Source organism: Epinephelus fuscoguttatus, linkage group LG24 (genome assembly GCF_011397635.1).
Source record: "Epinephelus fuscoguttatus linkage group LG24, E.fuscoguttatus.final_Chr_v1".
In the NCBI taxonomy this organism is placed as follows: Eukaryota; Metazoa; Chordata; class Actinopteri; order Perciformes; family Serranidae; genus Epinephelus; species Epinephelus fuscoguttatus.
The window spans coordinates 11,927,682-11,950,842 of record NC_064775.1 but is presented as its reverse complement, the minus strand read 5'-3'; the positions used below and the strand labels follow the sequence as shown (position 1 = coordinate 11,950,842).

Here is a 23,161-nt window from a genome sequence, read left to right as displayed (position 1 = left end):
TCCTAATGTTGATTTGTATCTCTGAATTCCTGTGTCAGCTGCTGGCAGGTATTAACCTTTAAACTTTATCTTTCTCCTATCTCCTGCCTGTCCTCTATGTCCCCAATGTCCAACTGTCTCTGAAAACTGAAATCCAGATTATAGCTTTTACTTAAATTCACTGGTCACCTTCTTTCCGGTAAATGTCCCCCTGATGTTTGGCACAATCACTGTCATCTGAGTGAAGTTAACTCTGAGTGTAAGTGGCTTCCCAGGCTTCAAATTGGCAGTAGTTAGTGCTAATGAAGCAGTAATAACCAGGAAAATGTTCTTTATTGTGGTTATTTTTTCACAACGATTATGCAGATACCTCCAAGCTGCGGCAGTATGATTACCCATAATCACAGCAAGGTACATTCTTGTGGGTATATGCAGGTTTTTTTCTTATACTCTTTACAGTCCTCATTATTTTTGTTACTAATGCATGTGCACTGTCACCAGAGAAGCATTATGTTCAAAGTACGTGTACATATATTAGAATAAAAACAAGAGAGATCACTAACGAGCTCCTTGGTTACCACAAGAATTACCATGGCAACCAATAAAGAATAAAGTGTGGCCATATTACAGAACTTGGATGTAATTGGATTCAAGTTGTGCAGGTTAGTCATTAAAAATATGATTGCTTGGCTGAAAATACCTGTAGTTTAATATTAATTGAGCTGCAGAACACAATGAAACTAACTGCATATGAACGTTATATATTATAGGGTGACAGTCGTGGTGCTGCAGGTGCCATACATGTTCCATATTGAACTAAATGGCTTACTATAGGTTCAGCCCTCATGTTCAAACTGATCTATTAACTGTTAACCCTTAACAGTATTTTCTTTATGTTCTCAGTTGTCTGTAACAATCAAGGTTCCCATTTCACATATAGAAATAGTGACAGTTTGTTATTATGTGCCACCATTTTACACCATTCTCATATGCATGTATGCTCATATGCATGCTGTTGACGACATTGGGTGACAAGTGACTGGATCATTTGAGTTTAATATGATGGGTACATGACATGTATGTTTTCACCAAATTCCATGGCAAACTATTCGCAGTAATCAAGACATATTTCATTTTCACACAAATATCAACCTCATAATAGCATCACAGGAAGCACAATGCATGCCAACCAATAGTTTGTGAGACATTTCTTAATATCAGAATTCAGAATATTTCAGCCAGGTTACGAAACAACCATTAAAAGCTATGCTAATGCTAATATGTGAGTAAACTCTTAAAGGTCCAGGATTTAAGGGGATTAACTGGCAGAAGTGCAATCGAATACTTATAACTATGTTTTCATGAGTGTAAAATCACCTGAAACAAATGCTCTATCTAGAAGTATACAGATATTTTTTTTAAGCAGATATTTCTACATTTTGGGCTCTCGTCCACGTGCAAACAAAGTTTAAGGTCACTACAACAGAAATTAAAAATTATAAAAAAAGCCTTCCAAAGTGCAGATTTTTCAAAACTCTACCAGAAACAGTGTTTTTGAATCAGGGCTTGTCAAATCAGCAGGTGGCAGGAACATTTCCAGTGTGGGATTGTTGTTGGTAAGCGGTGAAAGGAAAACTTAAGTATGTCAAGGGCATCACTTTTGTCTTTGATTGAACTCCTTCATGATATCAAAGATGAATCAACCGTAATGCGAACCCTGTTATCTGTTTTAAAAGCCTGTACACTTAACTACCTTTGTTGACGAGAGGAGGGTACTGAAGACAGCTAGCACCAGCAAGCAGTTGGAGCTGTTTATGTGTTCTAGTGTGGATGGAGATATTTTGTAGCACAAGAGGAAAAGTATCTCTATATTTTTAGACAGGGCCTAAGAATAGTGTTTTTATTACCCTAGAATGAGCCGTCTATATCTACATAGGGAACGGATCCTCTTCCCTGGTGTCCAAAGCCTTCGCTGTTGTTTCTACAGTAGCCCAGAACAGATAAATCAAACACTGACTCTGGACAGGGCAATTCGGGTTTTTGCGTCTGCCTCCGTAGTTCTCCTCCATGCTTGGCACACGAGAGAAGTTTCAGTTGTTTGCAATCTGCAACCTGGCCACTAGATGCCACTAAATCCTACAAACTGGATCTTCAAAAGAATAAAAGTGTAAAAGAATGTTACATTCCAAACAAAGTACACTATGTTTTTTCTAATGGCGATGCAGTTATCCAGTAGCAAAGTCAAACATTGACTTTACCCCGCTAGTTCACAGTAACTTAGATTAACTTCTGCTATCTGAGACAGCGATGTTCGCAGAGAAAGAAATTCCTCTGTTGTATTTCATGAGAAAACAAAGACACCCACCTTCTCTGACACATGAAACATTCATTTGACAGCATCAGAGAGGTTTGTTTGCAATCTATCCCTCCATAAGTTATATAATGACAATATTACCCTGACATTTATTCTTGTCAGGCAACTGAAACAATAACTCTGCTGCATCGTCATTCACTCAGAGCTATACCGAGCAAGTGAACGTGCGTGGTTGTATTTGTTTGCTTTGGTTACACCAGTGACTCAGCAGCAAATCCCACTTCTGACCAACTGTTTGGGCAGGAAAACACGAGGAGCCAGTCAGGAAGCTCGAAAGAACCATGAAGGGACCGTGTGTAGTGTAGTGGTGCCACTGTGGAGCGTTTACTGCTTCAAAGAACCACTGAGTGTGTTTTATAGATCTCTCTCTGCCTCATGAGCGAGAGTGTGGGGATTTCAGCCAGAAGCATTGTCTGTTTTTTTGGCATTTACGCTTAAAAAAACAACAACAATTAATCAAAAACTCATCGTTTGAGCTCTACTAAGTTTAAATACTTTCATTACTTTGTGGCGTTTATAGTCCCAATGTGATGAGCTGTTATTCATGTAAACCCCCAGCACAAATTATAAAATGATTGTTGTTGTTGATATGGTGAAGTTATGTGTGCAGAAACAAATACTTTTTATTTTTGTTGAGTGATTGGGTAATAAAATAAATTATATGTGAAGCATCTTTTAGTCAAATGAGTCTTAAGAACGAAATGTGTTTCCAGTTTTAAAGGTTCACTTCAGCCATTTAGGTATCTAACCATCAAGTGGCTCTAGTAAGAGTGATGGTGGTATTGGTAGCAGCAGTATTAGTAACCCTAGTAACAAATCTCCTCGCTTAAGGCTGTCTTCTTCCTCTCTGTCTCCTCGTGTGTTAGGACGGGACTCCGTTGAACTTGAGCTTCGTCCCTCTGGACATCAAACTAACCAACTGGGACGACCTGCCTGAGGCCTTCAGCCGGCGCCGGGAAAATCGAATGCAGGTCTGCCCTTCCCGCCAGGCTGTGTGTGTGTGTCTTCCACATGTGCTTTGATATTTGTGAACGTGTGTGTGTGTGTGTGTGTGTGTGTGTGTGTGTGTAAGAGAATTAGAATGTTTACACAAGGGCCATGTAGCTACTTAATGTGTCATTACTGTAAAAACGCCTTAAAGGGGGAATCTGCCGCAGTTGACTTTTAGGTTTTAAAATGTGCCAATATTTCCTTCTTTTGATTGATTAGAAAGATATCAACCACATGACTTTGCATAATTTCCAAGATGACAGAAAATTCTCGAGTGCAGTTGAAAGTTTTTCAGCGAGTAAGCCCACAGGCTGCTTTAAAGATGACCTTATTTTTAGACTAAGATAATTCAGTTTGATACCACAGTCAGACGGGCTATCTCCCCGATTCCACTGACCCAGTAAAGACGAGGCTGTACGGGGTTATTAAACGGATATCAGATATGTGTGTGTGTTACAGCCTCTCAATGAAGCTCTTCCTGATTAAATACATTTTAAATAAGAAAAAAAAGGTGACACCACTGATGATGAGAAGTAAGAGCAGCAGCATTGGGAGCCCGACAGATAGGTGGAGTGTGGACGCTCACTTCCACCACTGCAGGCCCTGAAGGGAGAGACGGAGGAGGGGCTGGGGGGGATGATGGAGAGAGGAGAAAAGAGAGGGGGCAGTGTGGGGGATTGGGCGACTGAGGAGCCCGGCAAAAGAGAAAGTGCCGTTTTATGACAGTCGTTAAAGGAGACGGATCATCGCCTCAAACGACCCCGCACGCCAACCAGCTAATATTAAATCCTGCAATCTGCCGTGGCAGTAACAGAGCTGCTGACAGACACCCCACCTGTCACGTTGTTTATGTTGGTTTGTAAAACGAAGGCGTGAGTTGCATCCATCCTCTGACCCATCATTTACGCCCTGTTACTCTCCAATTGTCCATCAAAATCAATAGTAAGCAAGCGGTTTAATGTGGGCTGCAACACGGCTTGGAAAGGGAGGCAGTGGTGTGTAAACTCACCTACACAGCCAAAGAGAGGCTGCCCAGGCAAACGTTTTGTAAAAGAATGATGGGAAACTATCATGAATTATATCGGAATAATCTGTATTTCATGAAAATTGAACCTTATAAGGGAATGTGGCACTCAGACAGTTTCAGGTGGGACGTACACTTTTTAGCAAACGTCATTCAAAGAGGAGTAAATTGCATTTGTCGGGGTTGATTTTCAGCAGCGGATTAATACCCATTTGGTGCTGTAGTGAGTATTTACAGCAATAAGACGATGCATGTGGAATTGAGTCAAAATAAACTACAGTGTGTTGTTCATGATCATGTGTTGTAATAATTTTTGGACAACACTGGAGCTCTATGGTGCAGAGTAATAAGATATATCAGCAGAGCCTTTCCCACTAAGTGATGTGAGCAATGATTATTGCCCCCTGGTCTCTGGGGCCCCTAGAAAAGGGTTTTTTTTAAATGAACATGAGAAAATAACAAAATTAAAATTGAACTTCTTATAACTTCCAAAACAAATACTGACATTTTGTTCCATTTTTGCCAAACATAGTGACAAAACAAGAAGCTCAGTGATAGCTAAATAGATGATTTAGGTCGGCTAAGTAATGATTTTCCAAGTTTTGCGATTGTATTAAATATGATAAGTTAAACAAATTTAATGAACAAGACAAACAAAAGTCAACACAAACTGGGATAAGTATCTTCACAAGCAAGTCTTCAACAGTTTGACAGCACTGCAGCTTATGATTCAAGTGAATACATTTCATTTGGAGGTCGGTTTAAAGAAGTGATATAATCCTTTTCATATTGCAACGACCATATGTTATGTCCTTAAAGTGTGTCTGCATGGTGGATCCTTCAATCAGTGTGGAATTTACTCTGTCACTTCAAATGATTATATTTAGAAGTTCCTTAAAAGAAACCATAAGGAACACAAATGTACTGTAAACCCTGAGTATATGAAAGTTCACGGTGATAGTAATACCTTAAAGAAAAAAATACATTGACTAAAATAACACTCAACTACTTGCCCATAGTTTTCCAAACTAGTGCTCCGATCTAACTGCTGATTAGCTGCATTGGTTCCTATTAAAATTTTTGCATTTTACCGACTAAATTTAGCCCTTTTCTTGAGTAAATCTTAACAGTTGTCCTTTTGCCTTTTTCAAATTATTTGATTAATATACTAGACATTGCACAATATTATTAGATTTTGGTAATATTCTTTACTGTTTTCATAAGGTCCCATTTCGCATCTTGTCTGTTTAGTCGTGTCATATCCTTTCTATATTTGGACATCTTACACATGAAGACAGCTGAAATTCAGCCCTTTCCAATTAAACATATCACTAAAACATCAAATGTTAAACCGATCAAGCAAATGGCCCTGAAAAGGGTCGTGCATGGGGTTAGGGTGCAACAGACAAATACAGTGTTGTTGAACCCGGGCCACTGCAGCAACAGCCTACATGGAGCGCCTGCTCTATCCACCATGCCACAACAGCTTTTCTGACCGCTGTTGTCTGGAAATATGCCAAAAGAGGGCATCCCTGCATGGCAAAAAAATGCATGTTATATTCTACAGATAAACTTTCTGCTGAGAGGAATTTATTCAGATGTAACCCCTCTGGGTGGTTTGGGAATTTCGAAAAGCTCTCTAGCTGATGTCACATGAGTTAGAGTTACAGTTGACAGATAGTCTACTCCTGCTCTGAACTCTATACCATCACTGCACGGCTGGCTTCTCACGTCTGCGTGAGGTGCAGCTCATGCAAATAGTTTTGGGGGCAGCACTAGCTCAGTCTATAGGGACTTGAACCGTGACCCTCCGGTTGGGAACTGGAGGGCTGCAGTTCACGGGGGGGCATCCAATACCAAATCCTGCTTAGGTCCCCCAAAAGTCTAAGACCAGCCCCATGTATAAGGCTAGGATACACACATAGTACTTATTAGTAGAATGCATTTTTATTGGGTTTATTTATTTATTTGGCAGTAAGACTAATACAGAACATCACCAGCCTTATCCTTTAAGACATAAAAGCATGATTAACATCCAGCTCTGTCCAGCTTCACAGTGATAAATCAAAGCCCTCCCAGTTCCCACCCACACACTGTCTGATACTCACCTATTAACCCATCCGACCTTTGGAGAAGCTGGAAGCTGGAAACACCATCCCACTCTCCTCCTCAGTCACGACTTCTGACATCTGATTCGACTCCACTTGACTTTCGGCTCACCTTCGATGACCTCACAGAAGAGTTACAATGTTAGGATATTTCTTAATCTTATCCGGAGTCTTGTACCAGACAATCCAGTCTATGCAGAGTAGGGTTTTCTTGATCATTCAGTTCATTACGTCCATCCTGACCGCAGTACTTTGACCCCTGATCTCCTCCTATGCAAAAAACCTCAGCTCAGTCTCCAGTGCTGTGTCATTTACTGATATGAGAAAATACTTCAATTCATTTATTTCCTGTTGTTCTGTTTTTCTTTTTCTTTCCTGTTTTACCTGATTTTGATCTGCTGCCATTTAACTTTTGCTTTTAATGTGTAGTTCTTAATATTTCTATCAAAATCTGCACAATTCAACTGCAAAAATATCAACAAAGCAAGCCTGGGTTTGAGAAATTGTCCTTATAATGCACACTGAGTTTTATCTAAACACAAATAATCTTTTTGTGAGAGTAGGTATCATCCATGAAAAAAGCACCACACTCCTCCAGTGTAATATATGTAGGTAAATTGGCCATTAGGCCTTGGTGCTTGGTGAGCTATTTGTTATTTTGCCAGTGGATTTTCTTTGAATCCTTGACTTGGCTGAAAGCATATACAGCTCTCTCTTGGTTTGATGGGTTTTATTCAGCTATCTGGAAAACTGTTTGCTTGTGTGTGTCAGTGTGCATGTGTGCTCTGCAAGTTTGGATTGTTTGTTTTCACCTTAAGTGTATTTTCAAAATTGAAAAACTGAAAGAGAAAAAAAAAAAGTTTTGCTCTTAAAGAGGGTCCAATATCCAAACTATCAATTTGTGCTGAAGATGAAGGCTCCAGCAGTTTCAGTTTCAGCTTGAAATTGAATATGAAGTGAGGTGTCATGTCCTCCCCCCCCGCAGGTACTGAGGTTCGTTCAGGAATGGAGCAGCCTGGCAGCCATGAAGCAGAAACTGCTCCGACGCAGCGGCCTCCTCTTCCACAGCCCCACTTTAGGCCTGCAGCAGCTGGCCGCCACCCAGCGCCCTCACTCCAGCACAAAGAGGTCAGATTCTAGCTGGAAATATGTTCTTGAAGGAAATGTGCTACTTTGACTTTCAAATACTTTGCTGCGAGTAAACATTCTGGAGGTAATTGGCCAACTGATGAGGATGCAACTTATAAAATCGCCTAGCAACAGTTGTCAATTGAGACGACAATTGATGGTTGCCAGCAGGAATGCTTTTGTCTGCCACTGTCTGAAATCAGGGACCCATTTTTAAATCCTGAAAAAATTAAGGAGTAAATCTCCCCCTATTATTGCCATAAATAGATCCGTAACAAGAGAACAAATATGTCTTCCCCTCTGAGCTGATCAGTAAAACCTAATTTGACCTGGCACCCCGTCATGCCAGTTAGTGTAAATTTCAAAATGGTGGAAACACTAAGATGAATTAATTCCCACCATTATGTCAGAAACCGGAAAGCAACGTGTGAGATTCCACCAAGAAACAGGCAGATTTGTAAATACCAACTGCCCCAGGCGTCATGGAACGCTGAATAGTATTTGTGCGTACTTGCATGTGTGTGTGGGTGTATCAAAGAGTGTCAGCTGAGGCATAAGAGAAGATAGGATGAATGTTGTGTATGTGTACATGTGTGTTTTTTGACAAACAAGCATTGTTGCTGGCACACTAATTACAGCTGGCGTGGATAGAGGCAGGGAGAGTTTGCCAATTACAGGGTAGACTCGTGTATGTGTGTGTATGTGTAACCGAGAGAGTGTTTCTCAACCGGGGAACGTGTTTGGGTGCACGAACCTAATCAAGGTGTGAGTAGGAGGCAATTGGCCCGGCTTGATTTGATACCTGTTTGATTTATTCACTAATCAGAACCAATCAAGCTCCAGCTTCGGCTCAGCGGGGCGATCACGGCTCACCTTCCCAGCACTGAGACGCTCAGTTTTCAACTACTTCAAACTTAATGCACTTTGCCTGGGTTTTCAATGCCGTGGATGTTTTCGTCATAAGCCACTCATGGTGATTTACAGTGATTTCAGAAGCGTTGAGAGGATTTTAATCGGGTTGCATCCTGCCTAAGTACGCTTTATTGCTAAGATTATCGCAATCATTGGCTATAGACAGTTTATTATATGCCATTATAATAGAATAAGAATGCACAAGAATTTTCTTTCGTATATAGATGTATACCAATTTTCTTCATAATGGTAGCTAATCAGTTTGGTTGCTATGCAACACACATAAATAGCACTGGTTAGTAAGATTCAGTTAATGATTTCATGTTTTTATGAACCATTGCGCAGGCTAAAACCCAGCCATTCCTAAACCACCTGAACACTACAGTATTCAAAATTTAGAAATAAGACTGTTAAAATGAAAATGTTCAGGTTTAATGTAAGATACTTTACCTAGACGGTAAGCATATACACAATCATTGGACTATATTATCTTCCCAGACTGCATGGAGGAAAGCAATCACATTGAAATGTACAACTCTACATTATAATGTGTGGATTAAATTACATTCCAAACATCCGTATAATAAAATTAAATCAGAAATCATATATAAAGTACAGCATCTATAAAGATAGAAAATGGATAAGTAACTGGAACATTTGGCTGAGAATACGACATCACGTCACTATGGCAACATATATTAAAGCTTACTTCAGTGATTCAGTATTGCACTTTCATAAAGTTTGGGGACTTGTGAGAAACAGATTTAGCAGAGGCCGTGATTACCTGACTTTTAGCCTCCGGAATAAGTCACACTGCAAAACCCCCCCCCCACTAGATCCTGCTCTTCACATTATGCAACTTTATAGTGTCTTTCATTAGACACTCCCTGTCTGATAAACACCCACATCTTTCAAACTCCACACCTCCGGTTTGTAACACAGGCTCTGTGCTATAAATTTGAAGTCTCAAGCCGAAACTGAGAAAAGACAGGGTTATTTTCTCAGACTTGACAAAGCTCCCACAGAGCCACGGAATAATTATACAACTTTTTTCAGAGGTTGAACTAGTGCTCTGAACTTCATGTGTAAAATCACTACTTTAAAATGATGATCCTTGAAGTATTCATAATATCAGAGCCCGTTTCTGACACCAGTGTTTTATGTGCATTTTGTAATTGCCCCTCTATATAGTAGGTTATTTGTCACTGAGGGACTCTGCCTTCATTGTACAGGATTCAAGTGGCCACAGGTGTCTCCTAATCAACTCGGGCTAAAATCTTAAAGTAGTTGTTTTGTTTGGGGGTGTTTGAGGACTCGTCAGCTTTTTCACATGACCTGATAACCCTTCTTGCACTATGACATTGAGTTTGGAGAGGCAGAGTACCAGCACAGAAGCTAAGCAAAACACTACTGTGGACACTATGTTAGTTCAGTTCTAAAGGTCACACAGTATCACAGGCTACCTAAATGATCGAGTTGACAGTAGACCAGCAACTTCTATGTGCTGTCAGGTAAATGACTGTGTCTAAACAGGGCGATCTAACTGCTTCAGTTCCCCACCAAAAAAGGCTGTGGGACGGCAAGGTAAAGCAGTAAAATAATCCAAATATAGTGTATGCTTTAACTGAAATCAGGTTGTTAGAAACAATAATCTTAGAACAGGAGGAGGTGCTGACCTCCCACAGCCTCAGATTGATTAGCTTCTCTTCCCTGTACTCCTGTCTGTCTTTCCAAACTGGGAGCATGCTGACCAACATCTACCATAGGTAATACACTGACTATGAATCTGTAAATGTGTAAAAATACAAGAATAGTATGAACAGATATTTGCTAAATGCAGTATAATATTATATTGAATCTCAGTGTGTCTTCAGTTGGTTAAATAAAGGTTTAATAATAACAAAATAACGCCATCTTCTACCTCTAAGCTCAAACTGTCATAAGTATTTAAGTATTATAGCTTTAAATACAGTGTGTTTCCACATAATACAAAATTATATCATCCCAAAAGTTGCCAAAGCATCTCTCAGGTTATGGTTAAACATCTAAATTAAACTTCGTATTTCTCTGTTCCTTCTGAGGTGTACCATTGCAGTGTATGTAATTGGATTGACTGTTAAGCTGTATGTCTCTCCGAGGCCAGTGGAGGAGAGCAGCCATCAATCAAAGCAGCTTCAGCTGGGCCGGACTATAGCATTAGCTCGTTAGTTTGATTTCACACAGCTGAGCAGGGTCTGGCCCCGGTGCTGAACCGCAGGCCGGCCTGGGAGGAGCCGGGGCTGCTGTCTGCCGCTCTGCGGGTCTGCAGGTACGCTGTCAGCAACCGTCTGCCACCACAGGCCTGCGGCAGCACTCCTGCAGCTGTGCATCAAATGACTACCAGCAGAAAACCATGTCCAGGTAATCCACTGTAGCTGTTGCAAAGTTATCTTGAAGGCATCGTTTGACATTTTTGGAAATGTACTTAGTTGCTTTCTTGCTGAGAGCTAGATAGAGAAAATTGACACCACTGCCATGTGTATACAGTAAATATGAAGTTACCACCAGCAGCCAACCAGTTACCAAGCAACCAGAGGAGACTTTAGGAAGTTACTGCTCCCAGCCAAGAAATAGTCATAGAGCATATGACCCCCTGTAAAGCCACAAATTAGCATACAGACATGGAATTGGTATCAATCTTCACGTCTAACTCTGGCCAAAAAAAAAGAATAAGTGTATTTCCCAGAGTGTCAGACTTTTCTGTTCAAGGTGCTCCGTGGAATAATCTACACTCAGTGTTTCACACCAAAATGCATTGTGTTCTAAAAAAATGCATCAATAACATATTTGCAATGCAGATTTTTGAAAATATCTCAATTCCACCAATTGTCGACTGAGTGAAACAGCGTGAAACCTGAAGGAATGTGTATTTCTATTTGTATTGTGCAAACATTGCTCCATAGCGCTGCTAGTGGTCAAACATTTGTAATGCAAAAAAATAAAAAGAACAAGAAAGGAGCACCAGTCATCTTTAGTGTAGAATTACTGTCCAGGCACCTAGCTGCATAAAAACATGCAAACACACACACACACATCCACACTCTCCCAGAAGCGCAGTTGGACTCCAGTTTAGTGTAAGGTATCTCGTTTCATCCAGCCTCTGTGCAGGGACTGTTTGAAGCAAAGGAAGCTCATGTGTTTGATGGAGACTTACCTTCTTCCTCATCTCCCCTCAGCTTCCAGAGAAACTTCTCCTCTTTGATGTGTCTCCCTCCTCCACTTTCTGCCTCCTGTCATCCATCTTTTCTTTATTTTTTTTCCCCCCTTTTCCTACCTTCTTTCCATCTTCCTCCCGAAGAAAGTATTCTGTCCAGATGGAGGTGGTGGAAATGCATAAAAATGTCACTGCATAGCCTGCAGGGCTGAGTAGAAATACTAAAAGCATAGTTTAACAGTGGCAACACCTTCCTGTTTAAATAGCAGGGTGTTTCATGGAGGCTTGTATTTCATTAGTAATCAGGGGAACACTGCAGTCAGGATAGAAACACATCACGTAACCATTCAGGTAGAATTAAATAATCCATTCATATTTAAATTTCTTTTTATATGGAAATAATACGCTTTTGATGGTGGTGAATGCCCCTGTGAGCAACTATATGTTTTTTAGGGGCAGAAACATCTAATTTTGTTTCTGCATTTTGATACAAGTGGCATCAACAACCTTTCAGAATGTCAAATGGTTTTAACATTGAAGACGGCAGCTTTCACTTTCCTTTAAAAAGTGCTAAATGTATTTTTTCTACATGTCTTATAGGTCTATAGCTGTCCAATTATTGATATTATTTCAAAGGTGGCAGTGCTGCTGATTCTCTGCAAGCAATAAAGTTTAATCAAACCAAGTTCATGAATTGACAAAGCTGTCAAAACAAATGTTTGTAAAATACAGCATTAGTTATCGACCTACATAACAATTAGTGAACGGCTTCATAGCCTGAGTTTATTGACTGTTAAACAGCCATACCACTCAACGGCTGCCTCCTGCCTCTCCATCCGTCTCTACCTACCTCACCCTTGTTTTTTCTTCTTGCCTGTAGTGCTCTTATCAGACTAGATTGTTTTGGTGTGAGTTGCTGAGTGTTGGAAATATCAGCCTTAGAGATGTCCTCCTTCTCTCCAATATAATGGAACTAGATGGCACTCGGTGTGTGGTGCTCAAAGCGCTAAAAAAAATACATTTAAAAAACTCAACAGCAATGTCTCTTTGCAGAAATCATAACCTGATTACGCAAGATAATCCACAGATCACTGCTCAGACAGAAGCGTGCACCTAATGTTAGCTCACCTAGCACCAGTGAGCAAGATTACAGCTCAACCAACACTGTCACAAGTCCATGAGTAGATGCACTCTTCCTTCTATGCAGTGATTTGGTTGGCAGCTGTAGTTCAGTAGAAAAAAACTAGTTCCTACATGAAACTGCTCACAACAAGGTCTGTGCATTATGTTGATTATGTGGGTCATGATCTCTGGAAAGAGACATTGCTGTTGAGTTTTTCCAAAGGTATTTTTGGTGCTTTGAGCACCACACGCAGAGTGTCGAACATTTTTCTTTTCACTTACTTAAAACCTCTCACTGCTCCTTTTCTGCTCTTGTACCTACATGCACGGCTCTTCGTCCAAGAAGCAGATTGTTGGTTTGCATCACTGAGCGTAATCCATTTCTTTATAGTCGAAACAACAGAAACCTCTTTTGTGAGGATACAACCTTGACTTAATGTGAAAATAACAACTTGGAAACACTGGCTGACTTCTTTATTTAAGCAATACATATTGTCAAAAGGCCCGATGGGTAAAAACACAGACTCTACATACCCTACAAGAAGGCTGAATCTTTGTTATCCAATGACAACAAGACACGTGTTGCACCTCTAAAACAGAAAGTACTTGACAAAATGTCAGGCCACCAGCACAATTCATCACATAGCCACAAAATGCTGTCATAAACCGTATGATAGAATGGTTAGAATAGTGGCTGGTTAACTTGCCAAAGTCAGCAAACATCCACTCTGCCAAAGTGTCTTTGAGTAAAACAGAGTCTCCACCAGCTCCAGGTCTGGCGTTTAGTAGCTAAGTGTGATCTCTGACCTCCCTGTAGAGGAGGAGAGAGAGGGATAATTGCTCTATGGCAACCATTAGAGTGTCGTACCATCCCTCTGTAGAAAGCCTTAATGTTACCTGACGACGTTTGGTGATTGGTCACTTTTCCCTCAAGATCACAGCAATTTTCTTCTGCTGAGAACAAACAAGTCAGAGATTTCTTTCTCTCCCGGCTCCTCCTCTCCTGTATTTTGTGTCAACTCTGACATCCCGGGGTCATTTTAATCCTGTCTGGATTGACATCTAGTGTTTCATGCAATTTTCGACTTGCACACCTAGCATCTGTATTACAAGGGCCATAAAAACCGATGGCGAGGTAGATGGATTAGATTAGATGATTGACGGTCCCTGTGGGGAAATTAAATTGCTGCAGCTGCAATAGTGATAGGATTCAGCAGGGGAAGAGGACAAACAGAATATAAGCACACAAATAGAATTGGAAAAAAAAGCAATGAAATTAAGAATTTGCGCGCTCAAGAACAGTTTGGTGCCAAGAAAAATATAAACGCGCATCTGGCATTGCACTGAGGCTGTTGGTGGAGTTTTGCCAGTTGTGTGGGTGTTGGTGTGTGTTACATTTACGTGGGCGAGTCCTAGGATTACCGCAGTCCCAACTAGATGACTAAGATTACAGAAATGCTTGAGCAACATCAAGCTCCTATTTTACCTGGTACTAATGCTGTCCAGAGAGAGCTTGTGAAGCTTCTTGCACTTACTCCCCCATGCTCTACATGTGAATCAGCCCTCTTCAAGCTCTTTGGTTATATAACGTCTGCAAATCCTCCGTCCCTTCACAGCCCCGTTTATCCCATTTTCACAGGTACCTCAGCAAAGACGAGGTGGCCCAGGCCTCCCTGAGCAAGGCCCAGCAGGAGGGAGGCAGCGTCCGACTGGTCACCAAGGAAAACTTCTTCACAAAGAGAAGGTCTGCCGCTTCACTAACGCCACTTGCTTCAGAGAGGTAGGTCAAAGGGGCAGATGTGTGGGTGGATGTTCACGGCAGGAGAGGTCAAGCTGTCCTCAGGTCTTCAAAAGTCTTAAAATTACATCTTCAAAGCTTTAATTTTTACAGCCTGCAATCTTAGATTTCTTTATTTGTCTGGTTTATTACAATAGCCAGATCACCCCTAACAGTATTTAGGTGTAACCGATCATGTGCGGTCTTGTTTGCGGTTTTAAAAGACGAAGTTTCATGATTGGTACATGAAGGTGGTTTGTGTCGTCACGTGGCTTCGTCTTTGGGATTTGGTGTATTTTCATTTTCCTTCCCCCAGCTGTCTCCATGGAGATCTGTGTGTGTCTTGTGGGAGAGGCACAAAGGCCTGCTGAGCATGTTAGTACAGTAAATATAGACCAAAATACAATCTACTGGGTGAGATGCAACCAGCACACCCAAGGAGGGAAAATCACTATGGAAACTTGTAGCGAACACACACTCTTTCTCACATATAGACAGCAACTGGTGTTATATAGAAAATGTGTGTGATATAACATGAAGTGTCTTAAAGGGTGTCATCTGAGGTTTGTATTTGTGTACACCTAGTCTGACTCACTGGATGTAGACTGTGGCTATACACCTGCACTGGCCAGTTATTTAGGCCAGACTAAAGGGCTATTTTTTTTCTAAAAAATGTTTAGCAAAAGCTAACATTGCTGTCTAGCTGACATGCTAATAGCTGATATAGTCAGGAGAAAAGCTCCTTTAACTTGTGCACTGTAATTTAGTCCTTTTTGCACCTCTTTACATCATTGGCTGCTGCTTAAAAATTGTCCATGTTTCCGGATAATTCTGGTAATCCATGGTTTCTGGTTGAGGAATGATGTAACTGTCCACACATCCCATCCCCAACAAGATGGCTGTATGGTCGCTTCTCCCAAACACAGGCAGCAGCCAGCTCTGAACATCAGAGCAGTGATCCACAGCAGGAACAGGACAGCACCTCACACTCCCACCGACACACCAGTCCTTATTCATTGTAAAGCGCATGCCTCCTTGTATTTTTCAACGTCTGTACTTTGGCTAGCAGGATGCTAGCACAGCTGGTGCCCATTTCCTCTCCATCTTTACTTGACGTTGGCATTTGAAAACCTTGACCTGACTAGCTAGCATCTAGCTAGCTAGGAGTTGGCAAGAGGAGAGTTTACAGACTGGTGAGATGATTTCCTCATTTCGATGAGTGACTCACATCCACATGCCACCACCTTCCAACGCCAACCACAAAAAGCACCACCAAGACTTGCAAAATAGACATAAGAGCCTCAATTTAGCGTACATTTAGCAGAGCTGACAGGGAGGAGACTATAAGTGTCCGCGTCTACGTCTACATCTGTAATTTGATAATGTAGTAAGATTCTATCTCTCTCCTTATCACTGATAAACTGTTTAAGCATTTTGTATTTCATAAACCACACTTGATTTTTATCCAAAATTGTATTTCTTTGTTCAGTTTTTCTAGTTCAGTGTTACATCAGGTTTCTACATAATTAATGCTGAAGTAGCTTTTATGCTAATCTGTTTCTGCAATTTCATTTCGTCTCGTCCAGAACAAATGTGTGTCATCTGAAGCGTTAGTGGTGGTGTTACTGAGGTGTTAAATGTCAGCTATATCACGTCAACCTAATGTGGCATGAGTGGCAAGTGTTGGCTTTCATGTTATGATCGTTTAAAACTGAGATGCACTGGATTTTCCAAATTTTCTCAAATGAAACTATCTGGTGCGGTCGCCTTGCTGTCCACAGGAAGAGACAATTTAAATATATAAAACAGAATTGTCCTCCTGTTCAACAGTGAGCAAGCACTCCACTGATTGACAGCTGGACTCACCAGCGTCAGATGTCGTTTGTCTCTCGTGCCTTTGGTTTCCTTTGGTATAAAGCATCAGAGATCAGCTCGGTGGTAAACATTAGCAGGCTGTGTGCCGTTTGCTGAAGGCATGTTGCGTGATTTCTGGGGTTTGAAGCACGAGTTACCTCATGCTGCGATGTAGAGCTGCCAACATGCCCACTTGCTTTGTGCATATATGAATTTAAATTACTTTTATGCTAGATGTAAAGTGCATGTAATTGATTTTAATAACATTTTTGCTACGAAAATACATTCTTTAACATGTTTTTCATTCAACATTTACAGTTAGCAGCAAACTGTGTATTTCTGGGTTACATTTTTTTTTCCCAAAGTACAATGTTTTACCATTCTCAGTTTGGGCACACCAGTAAAAAGTCTATTTCTGTCTCTCTTTTATCCACAAGATGTTGCTGGCACAGCATTTGTCTCATGGTACTTCCAATTTTTGGTATCTTCTCAACTTTGAAGCAGCAAGGTTCCTTTTTTAGAGGGTTTTTTCTTCTCCATTTCAATGATTAAATCTCACTCTGTAGTGCTGTGTCTCTCTGGCTCTTTGTTCCTCTCTCTGTCTGTCTGAATTGTAAACCATGGGGAAAGAGAATTTAGTCCATCTGTCCCCTCCAACGTGGCTCTAGCACCCTGCTGGGACAACATGGCAAATGCCCAAACTCACTGTCCTCTGCCAAAAGGACAGGCATACACACACACACATACTTGAAATGTTCTGCAGATGCATCACCATCATGTACAGTATATACACACGGTATGTAAACATTTCCCACACACACAGAAACACACACTATATGTCCATCAACTCTGCATCTGCAGCACACAAAGCAAGCAGACATTTTTTAAATTGGATGAAGAGATATCGGATTGTTTGCTGTTCTCTACATTGAATCTGGCTGTTGGCTTACAGACTGATGTCGATCTCATGGGTCAAGGTAACTCCTCTTTGATGTTTGGTGCACAAAGGGCTAAAAATCTGCAGCAGCCATGCTGCCTGAATCAAAAACATATAAAGAATAGATTGCGTAAATAGATGGAATCCATTTACTTAGAGACATTTGAGGTGCCCTATGTTCTGACATTGAAAACTGTTCTGAATACTGCAATTTATCATTTCTTGTCAATACTTTAAAGTATAATTGCAGCTTTAGGTCTGCTAAGATCACATTCCATCATAATCAGTTATGTCGGTTATCTAAGCATTGCAATCCTTATAATGATTAAAGAAGTGCACAGATATTTAACTTAAAGGTCCAGTATGTAGGATGTATGGGGATGAGAAATGTAATATAATAAGTATGTTTTCTTAAGTGTATAATAACCTGAAAAGAACAATTGTTTTCTTTTCTTTTTTTTTTTTTTAAATGTGCAACTGCTTTATTAAGTGTTTTTACCGATTTAAATCACCAGGTCTGTCTGTTTTGGAGAGAAAGAGACCTCTGTAGGGAATTAGTTCCCATTAAAAACCTCCTGAATGTCTTGTTATCACAGAAAAAAGGTGAGCACACATTAGCTTGTCCTGGCTAACAGCCCATCTCCGACATGCCAAACTGCAATTGGAGAACACTAATTTGTTGATGTGAAACTGCTTTATTCTGTGCCTTTTACCAATTTTAATCACCGGATCCCTGTGTTTTGAAAAGGAGGAGACCTCTGTGGATTATACAGCTCCTGGTAAAAACCTCCTGAACAATAAACACTGAGGGAATTCTGACTGGTAGAAGTTTCAGCTGATTGCAATGGTAGTCCTCACCACTAGATGCCACTAAGTCCACCTAAATCTTATACACTGTCCCTTTAAGTGAAAGTAGTAATATAAAGGTGTCGAAATACTCAACTAAAAGTCCTGCATTCAAAATCTTACTGAAGTAACAGTATCAAAGTAATAGCATCAAACTGAACTTGAAGTACAAAGGAACTTATTTTAATAACTTATTATACTGCTCGGGAATTTTTGGGGAGATTTTATGTGCTGTCAGTGCAAACACAACTCTTCCTCCATGTTAATTTGATTTCCACGCCACTAATTCTCTCTGTACTACAACAATCATGCCGCATTCACCACTCTGCTCTGAGTTCTTTTTAAAGCAGCCAATGAATTAAGTCTTTACTCCTGAGTAAATGTAATAGATTTCTTTCTGAATCTGTGTCTCCAGCACAGGCAAGGAGTCCTGTAAGACAGTGGAGGAGAAGCCATCATCAGAGTCTGGCTACCTACAGGCAGTGGACAGTGAGGGTGTCCCTCTGTGTCTGTCCTGCCAGCAGGCCTGCTCTACCTCCGGTGGGGCCTGGGACACTCGATTCTGCAGCCACAAGTATAGTGACACTGAATACACACATGGCTACAGCCCTCATGCAATGGGGAAAATCAAAGGGATAAATTGGACATTTCCAGGTCTTTGTAAAGAATTGCACAAAAACTTCCAAGGACTTGTTTCAAATAGCAGATGCATGTAAATCTGAGCATTGCCTGCTTGGAGCACCAGATGGGTGGGGCTTACTGCAACGGGACAATCCAGGCCGTCTTTGGTACAATGTCTGTCAGAGATAGAGCATATTAAATTAACTTTCAAATAGTTTGTGTCTGTGAGTGCTTAAACTTTCCAGTACCGATTGTCCTCTGTGCCAAAGCCCACCCATCTGGCACCTAAAAATTCAATTATACTCAGAGCTTTGAGAGTTTTTGTGCAGAACAAACTCAAAAACTATAATGTTGACTTCACCTTGTTGCTTTGCCAGCTTTGCCTTGTGGAAAAATTACTTTCTGATGACTAAAAAGATTGCAGACTGCAATTCCTATGTTTATAATGATCCTTTTCCTGTTACATTTTTTCATGATCAATTCACTGCATCAATATAAATAATACTTAAATAGAAAGTGGAAAAATGCTGCTTGTTGAGTGTCTGCAATGTGTTGCTGTCCCTGAGCGAGATGCTGCTCCCGCTCCTGCTCATTCATATGGTCACTCTGTGAAAGGCCGCCAACTAAATTCTAACAAAGTGTCTCTGCATCCCTTCAGTCTCACTTCCCATTTAAAGTAGAAATGTAATTTCCATAAGTGCTTTTCAAGAGCCAAATTCAGGTCATTAAGTCAAGGTGATATCCTTCTCTCCTCTGTACCTGGGTTTGATCAAACTTCAACACAATGCTGTGCTACTGTGCGCCTTTCAGCTGAATCTCAGTAGAAAAGCGACAATAACAACTCTCACCTGTGTATGAAATTGAAGAATTCCAGCTGTTATTGTCATAAATGTTAAGGCAGATTTATTCGCTTCCTCACCCTTAGGTGCCAGGAGGAGTTCCAGTTGCGCTCCAGCCAGACGTACATGCGCACACGGGTGCTGGAGGCAGAGCAGGGCATCTGCCAGCACTGCGGCCTCTATGCCCACGACCTGTTCCTGAAGGTCCGTGATGCCCCGCCCTCCCAGCGCAAGGATATGTTGGAGAACACTTGGCTGGCACAGCTGTCACTCAAACAGGTCAGACACCAGAGCACAGAAAGGCCGAGTTTTAACAATTGTTTTCTTACAGGTTGTAGATTGTTCAGTGGTTGCTAATAAGCTGTCAAACAATGCGAGGTAAAATCATCACCATTGGCAGGATGAACATTTCAGATGTTACGTTGACAATGTTCACCATCTTAATTTAGCATGTTAGCATCATAGACTGTATGAAATAATGGGTGCAGCCAGCGTGACGGCACTCATTGGTTTGTGGAGTCCCATTTTGAAGCCTTGAGTTTGGCATTTTGGCAATGTTTTTTTTTTTTTGTTTATTTGGACGAGAGGGTGGAGAAAACCGTAATGCTAGCTGGTAGCTTGGTTAGCACAGTGCTATAGTTAACTGTGATAATGCTAATACTACTTTTTGCTGATGAGCTAGTTTTGGAGCCAGCCTCAAGTGGCCATTCGATGAACTGCAGTTATGGACTCGCACATTGGCTTCATTTTTCAATCCCAGAGTTTGCCGCTTGGGTTGCACAGTAGTATTTGATAATTAGCACAAAACACAAAGATGGGAATGCCTTCAGAGATTAAGCTGGAATTGGATTTTGGGGTTCAGGTAAAATACAGTTGTATAAGCAAACAGCCTTATTAGACCTACAGTATTAAGACACTACAATGCACACATCATCTTAACATCACTCTCCTGATGTGAGCTACATAACTGACATGAAAAGCCATTTCTTGTCAGTGTAAGTGCAAAAATAAAAGCGCCCTGTACTCTCCCTCCCACCTACGCACATTTACACGTGCACGCCCATGCACACATACACACACATAAACACACACACACACACACACACACACACACACACAGACAGGTTGATCTGCACTCCAAGGGGCCAGCTCCCAGTAAATGGATTGCTGGGCCCATTGATTTTTTTTTCCCAGTGCCAGGCCTCGACCAGTAAGCCTGTTTGATTTGGTTGGCTGTTATCCTGCAAAGCCCCCCCCTCTCTCTCTCACACACAAACACGCACACACACTTATACACACACACTCCCCCCCTTCCAAGTGCCGCCGGCAGCAGCATCAGCGGCGATCGATGCTCCGCGCTTTAGAGGAAACAAACTCAGCCACATGATAAGACGCCGCAGCGGTGGAGGAGCCTCGAGATTATAGGCTCATTCTTTGGTTCATACTGGGGGGTTCTGGTGTGTTTGTGTGTATATGTGTATAGGGGTCTTTATGTGTACCTTGGGGTCCTCTTGGGTGTGTGCGAGTATGCGTATAACAGAATTCTGCCATGTGTGTATTGGCATTTTGCTGTGTGTGTGGATTTTTTGTAGTTCTTATGGCCTTTAGGTGCCTGTGAGCAGAATTTTGGTGTGTGTATGTAGTAGTGAGGTCTGGTGTAGCAAGGTGCACAATTTTGGCACAAAAGCAGGTTCAATTGACTGGAGAGTGTGAATGTGTGTGTGTGTGTGTGTGTGTGTGTGTGTGTGTAAGAGACGTGAACTCTGCCCCTGTGAGCAGGCCTGTTCTTTAAACCTGTTGGGATCAATTCCAGCTCACTGCCTTAATGTCGGCAGAGTAGCAGTCAAAGCAGGAAAATGGATTTTTCGCCCAGAACTCTTCCCATCAGGCCTTTCTCTTTCTCTGCTTCTAATTCTCTCAATCATCTTTCGCTCCTCCACTTGCTCACTCTGTATTCTTTTCTTTCTTTCTCTGTTTTCATAATAAAATAAAACACACCAGCAAGCAACACACTGGTTAAGTGTTCAGGTAATTGTGTTCCCAGTGTTTCTTCTTTGCTACACTGGAGTTCAGCACTGTGGTCCTGTAAGGATGCAATTCAGTTCTTCCAGCCAGTAACTCGTTAGCTCCTTACATGCTGCTGCGTCTACCTGTGTACGATTAGTATAGATTTAATAAGTGAATTAGAAATTACAGCTTTATTGAGATTCCATATGTCCTCAATTTTCTCTTTAGGTCAACAATCAATCAACAGAAAGTAGTTTAGCAGGTAATATAAAACAAAACTCTGGTTCCACCATCTCAAATATGAAGATCTGCTGCTTTTCTCTGCTTTATATTATTGTAAATTTAATATATTTGGGGTTTTTTTTTAGTGCTGGTTAAACAAATTAGGTAATTTGTATCTGTTGCTTTGGGCTACTTTTTCACAATTTTCTTGCATTGTATATATATTTTGCAGAGTAAAGGACCAATCAATTAATCACAATTATTATTAAGTGTCTGGCAACATTATGGAAAGGATCCCCACAGAGATAGACCTCTCTGTTAAAGAGTAAGATCCTTTTTGTGTAACCAGAAACAGCCCTCAGAACCAGACTCCATTGAAATAAACAGCAATTTTACCATCTACAGAGCCAGTTTCACTTCTAAGAAGGTGAATAATGGGTTTATTTTTCATATTTTTATTTGCCCTTGCCGGCTGCAGCACCCTCTCTCAATTCTGGTCCAGTTTCAAAAATGCCGAGATTCCCTTTAACTGACCTCATAACAGGTTACGGAAAAAAAAAAACCTAAGAGTCTACAGCCATGCAAGCCGCTCTTTTAGGCTAAATCTAAGCGCAGTGGTGTTTCTAACTAACTGGTAATGTCAGATTCTTATTTTATTTATTTATTTATTTATTTAGAACATGTAAACCATACAGCACTGAAATCAGACAAAAAAAAAGTAAGTGAACAAGAAAATAATACTATTAATTCTCACAATAAAAACATGAATGTGCTAAAAATTAGCAGGTATGTTTACCATGTTCACTATATTTGTTTAGCATGTAGCATGTTAAGATGCTAACACTTGGTGATTAGTACTGAGCGTAAGGCCTTGGGGTTCAGGTGACATAAGGCTGTATTTTTATTTCTTTTGTAATATCAGTTACTGCTTGAACAGAAAATTCTTACCATGTTCATCATCTTAGTTTAGTGTGTGAGCCTGCTAACCTTTTCTCAGTATTCACAAACTTTTACTGGTCATTACAAAGCCATTAACAGCTGACAAAACAATAGTATGGCATTGAGGAGTATGTTTCCTTCTGTCACATATTATTCCCTCTGGTCTATTTAGCCTCATTTCTCTCTTTGTCAGGCAAATTTACATCACTACTGCCGCCCATTATGTAGGACAAAAATCACTTTTGTGGTTTATGTGGCTGTACCTCAGGCGTCTGATGATGATGGATAA

At 40.9% G+C, this 23,161-nt stretch overlaps 1 protein-coding gene across 6 annotated transcripts in view; it reads left to right on the top strand.

Moving 5' to 3' along the window:
- zranb3 (zinc finger, RAN-binding domain containing 3) overlaps positions 1 to 23,161 on the top strand; it is an 88,792-nt gene that overhangs the window by 60,144 nt on the left and 5,487 nt on the right. For all 6 annotated transcript variants that reach the window (XM_049570599.1, XM_049570596.1, XM_049570597.1 and 3 more), the window contains 5 exons: positions 3,220 to 3,324; positions 7,461 to 7,603; positions 14,470 to 14,610; positions 18,660 to 18,818; positions 19,791 to 19,983. In XM_049570599.1, the coding sequence (XP_049426556.1) occupies positions 3,220 to 3,324; positions 7,461 to 7,603; positions 14,470 to 14,610; positions 18,660 to 18,818; positions 19,791 to 19,983 (741 nt within the window). The remainder of the gene's footprint in view (positions 1 to 3,219; positions 3,325 to 7,460; positions 7,604 to 14,469; positions 14,611 to 18,659; positions 18,819 to 19,790; positions 19,984 to 23,161) is intronic.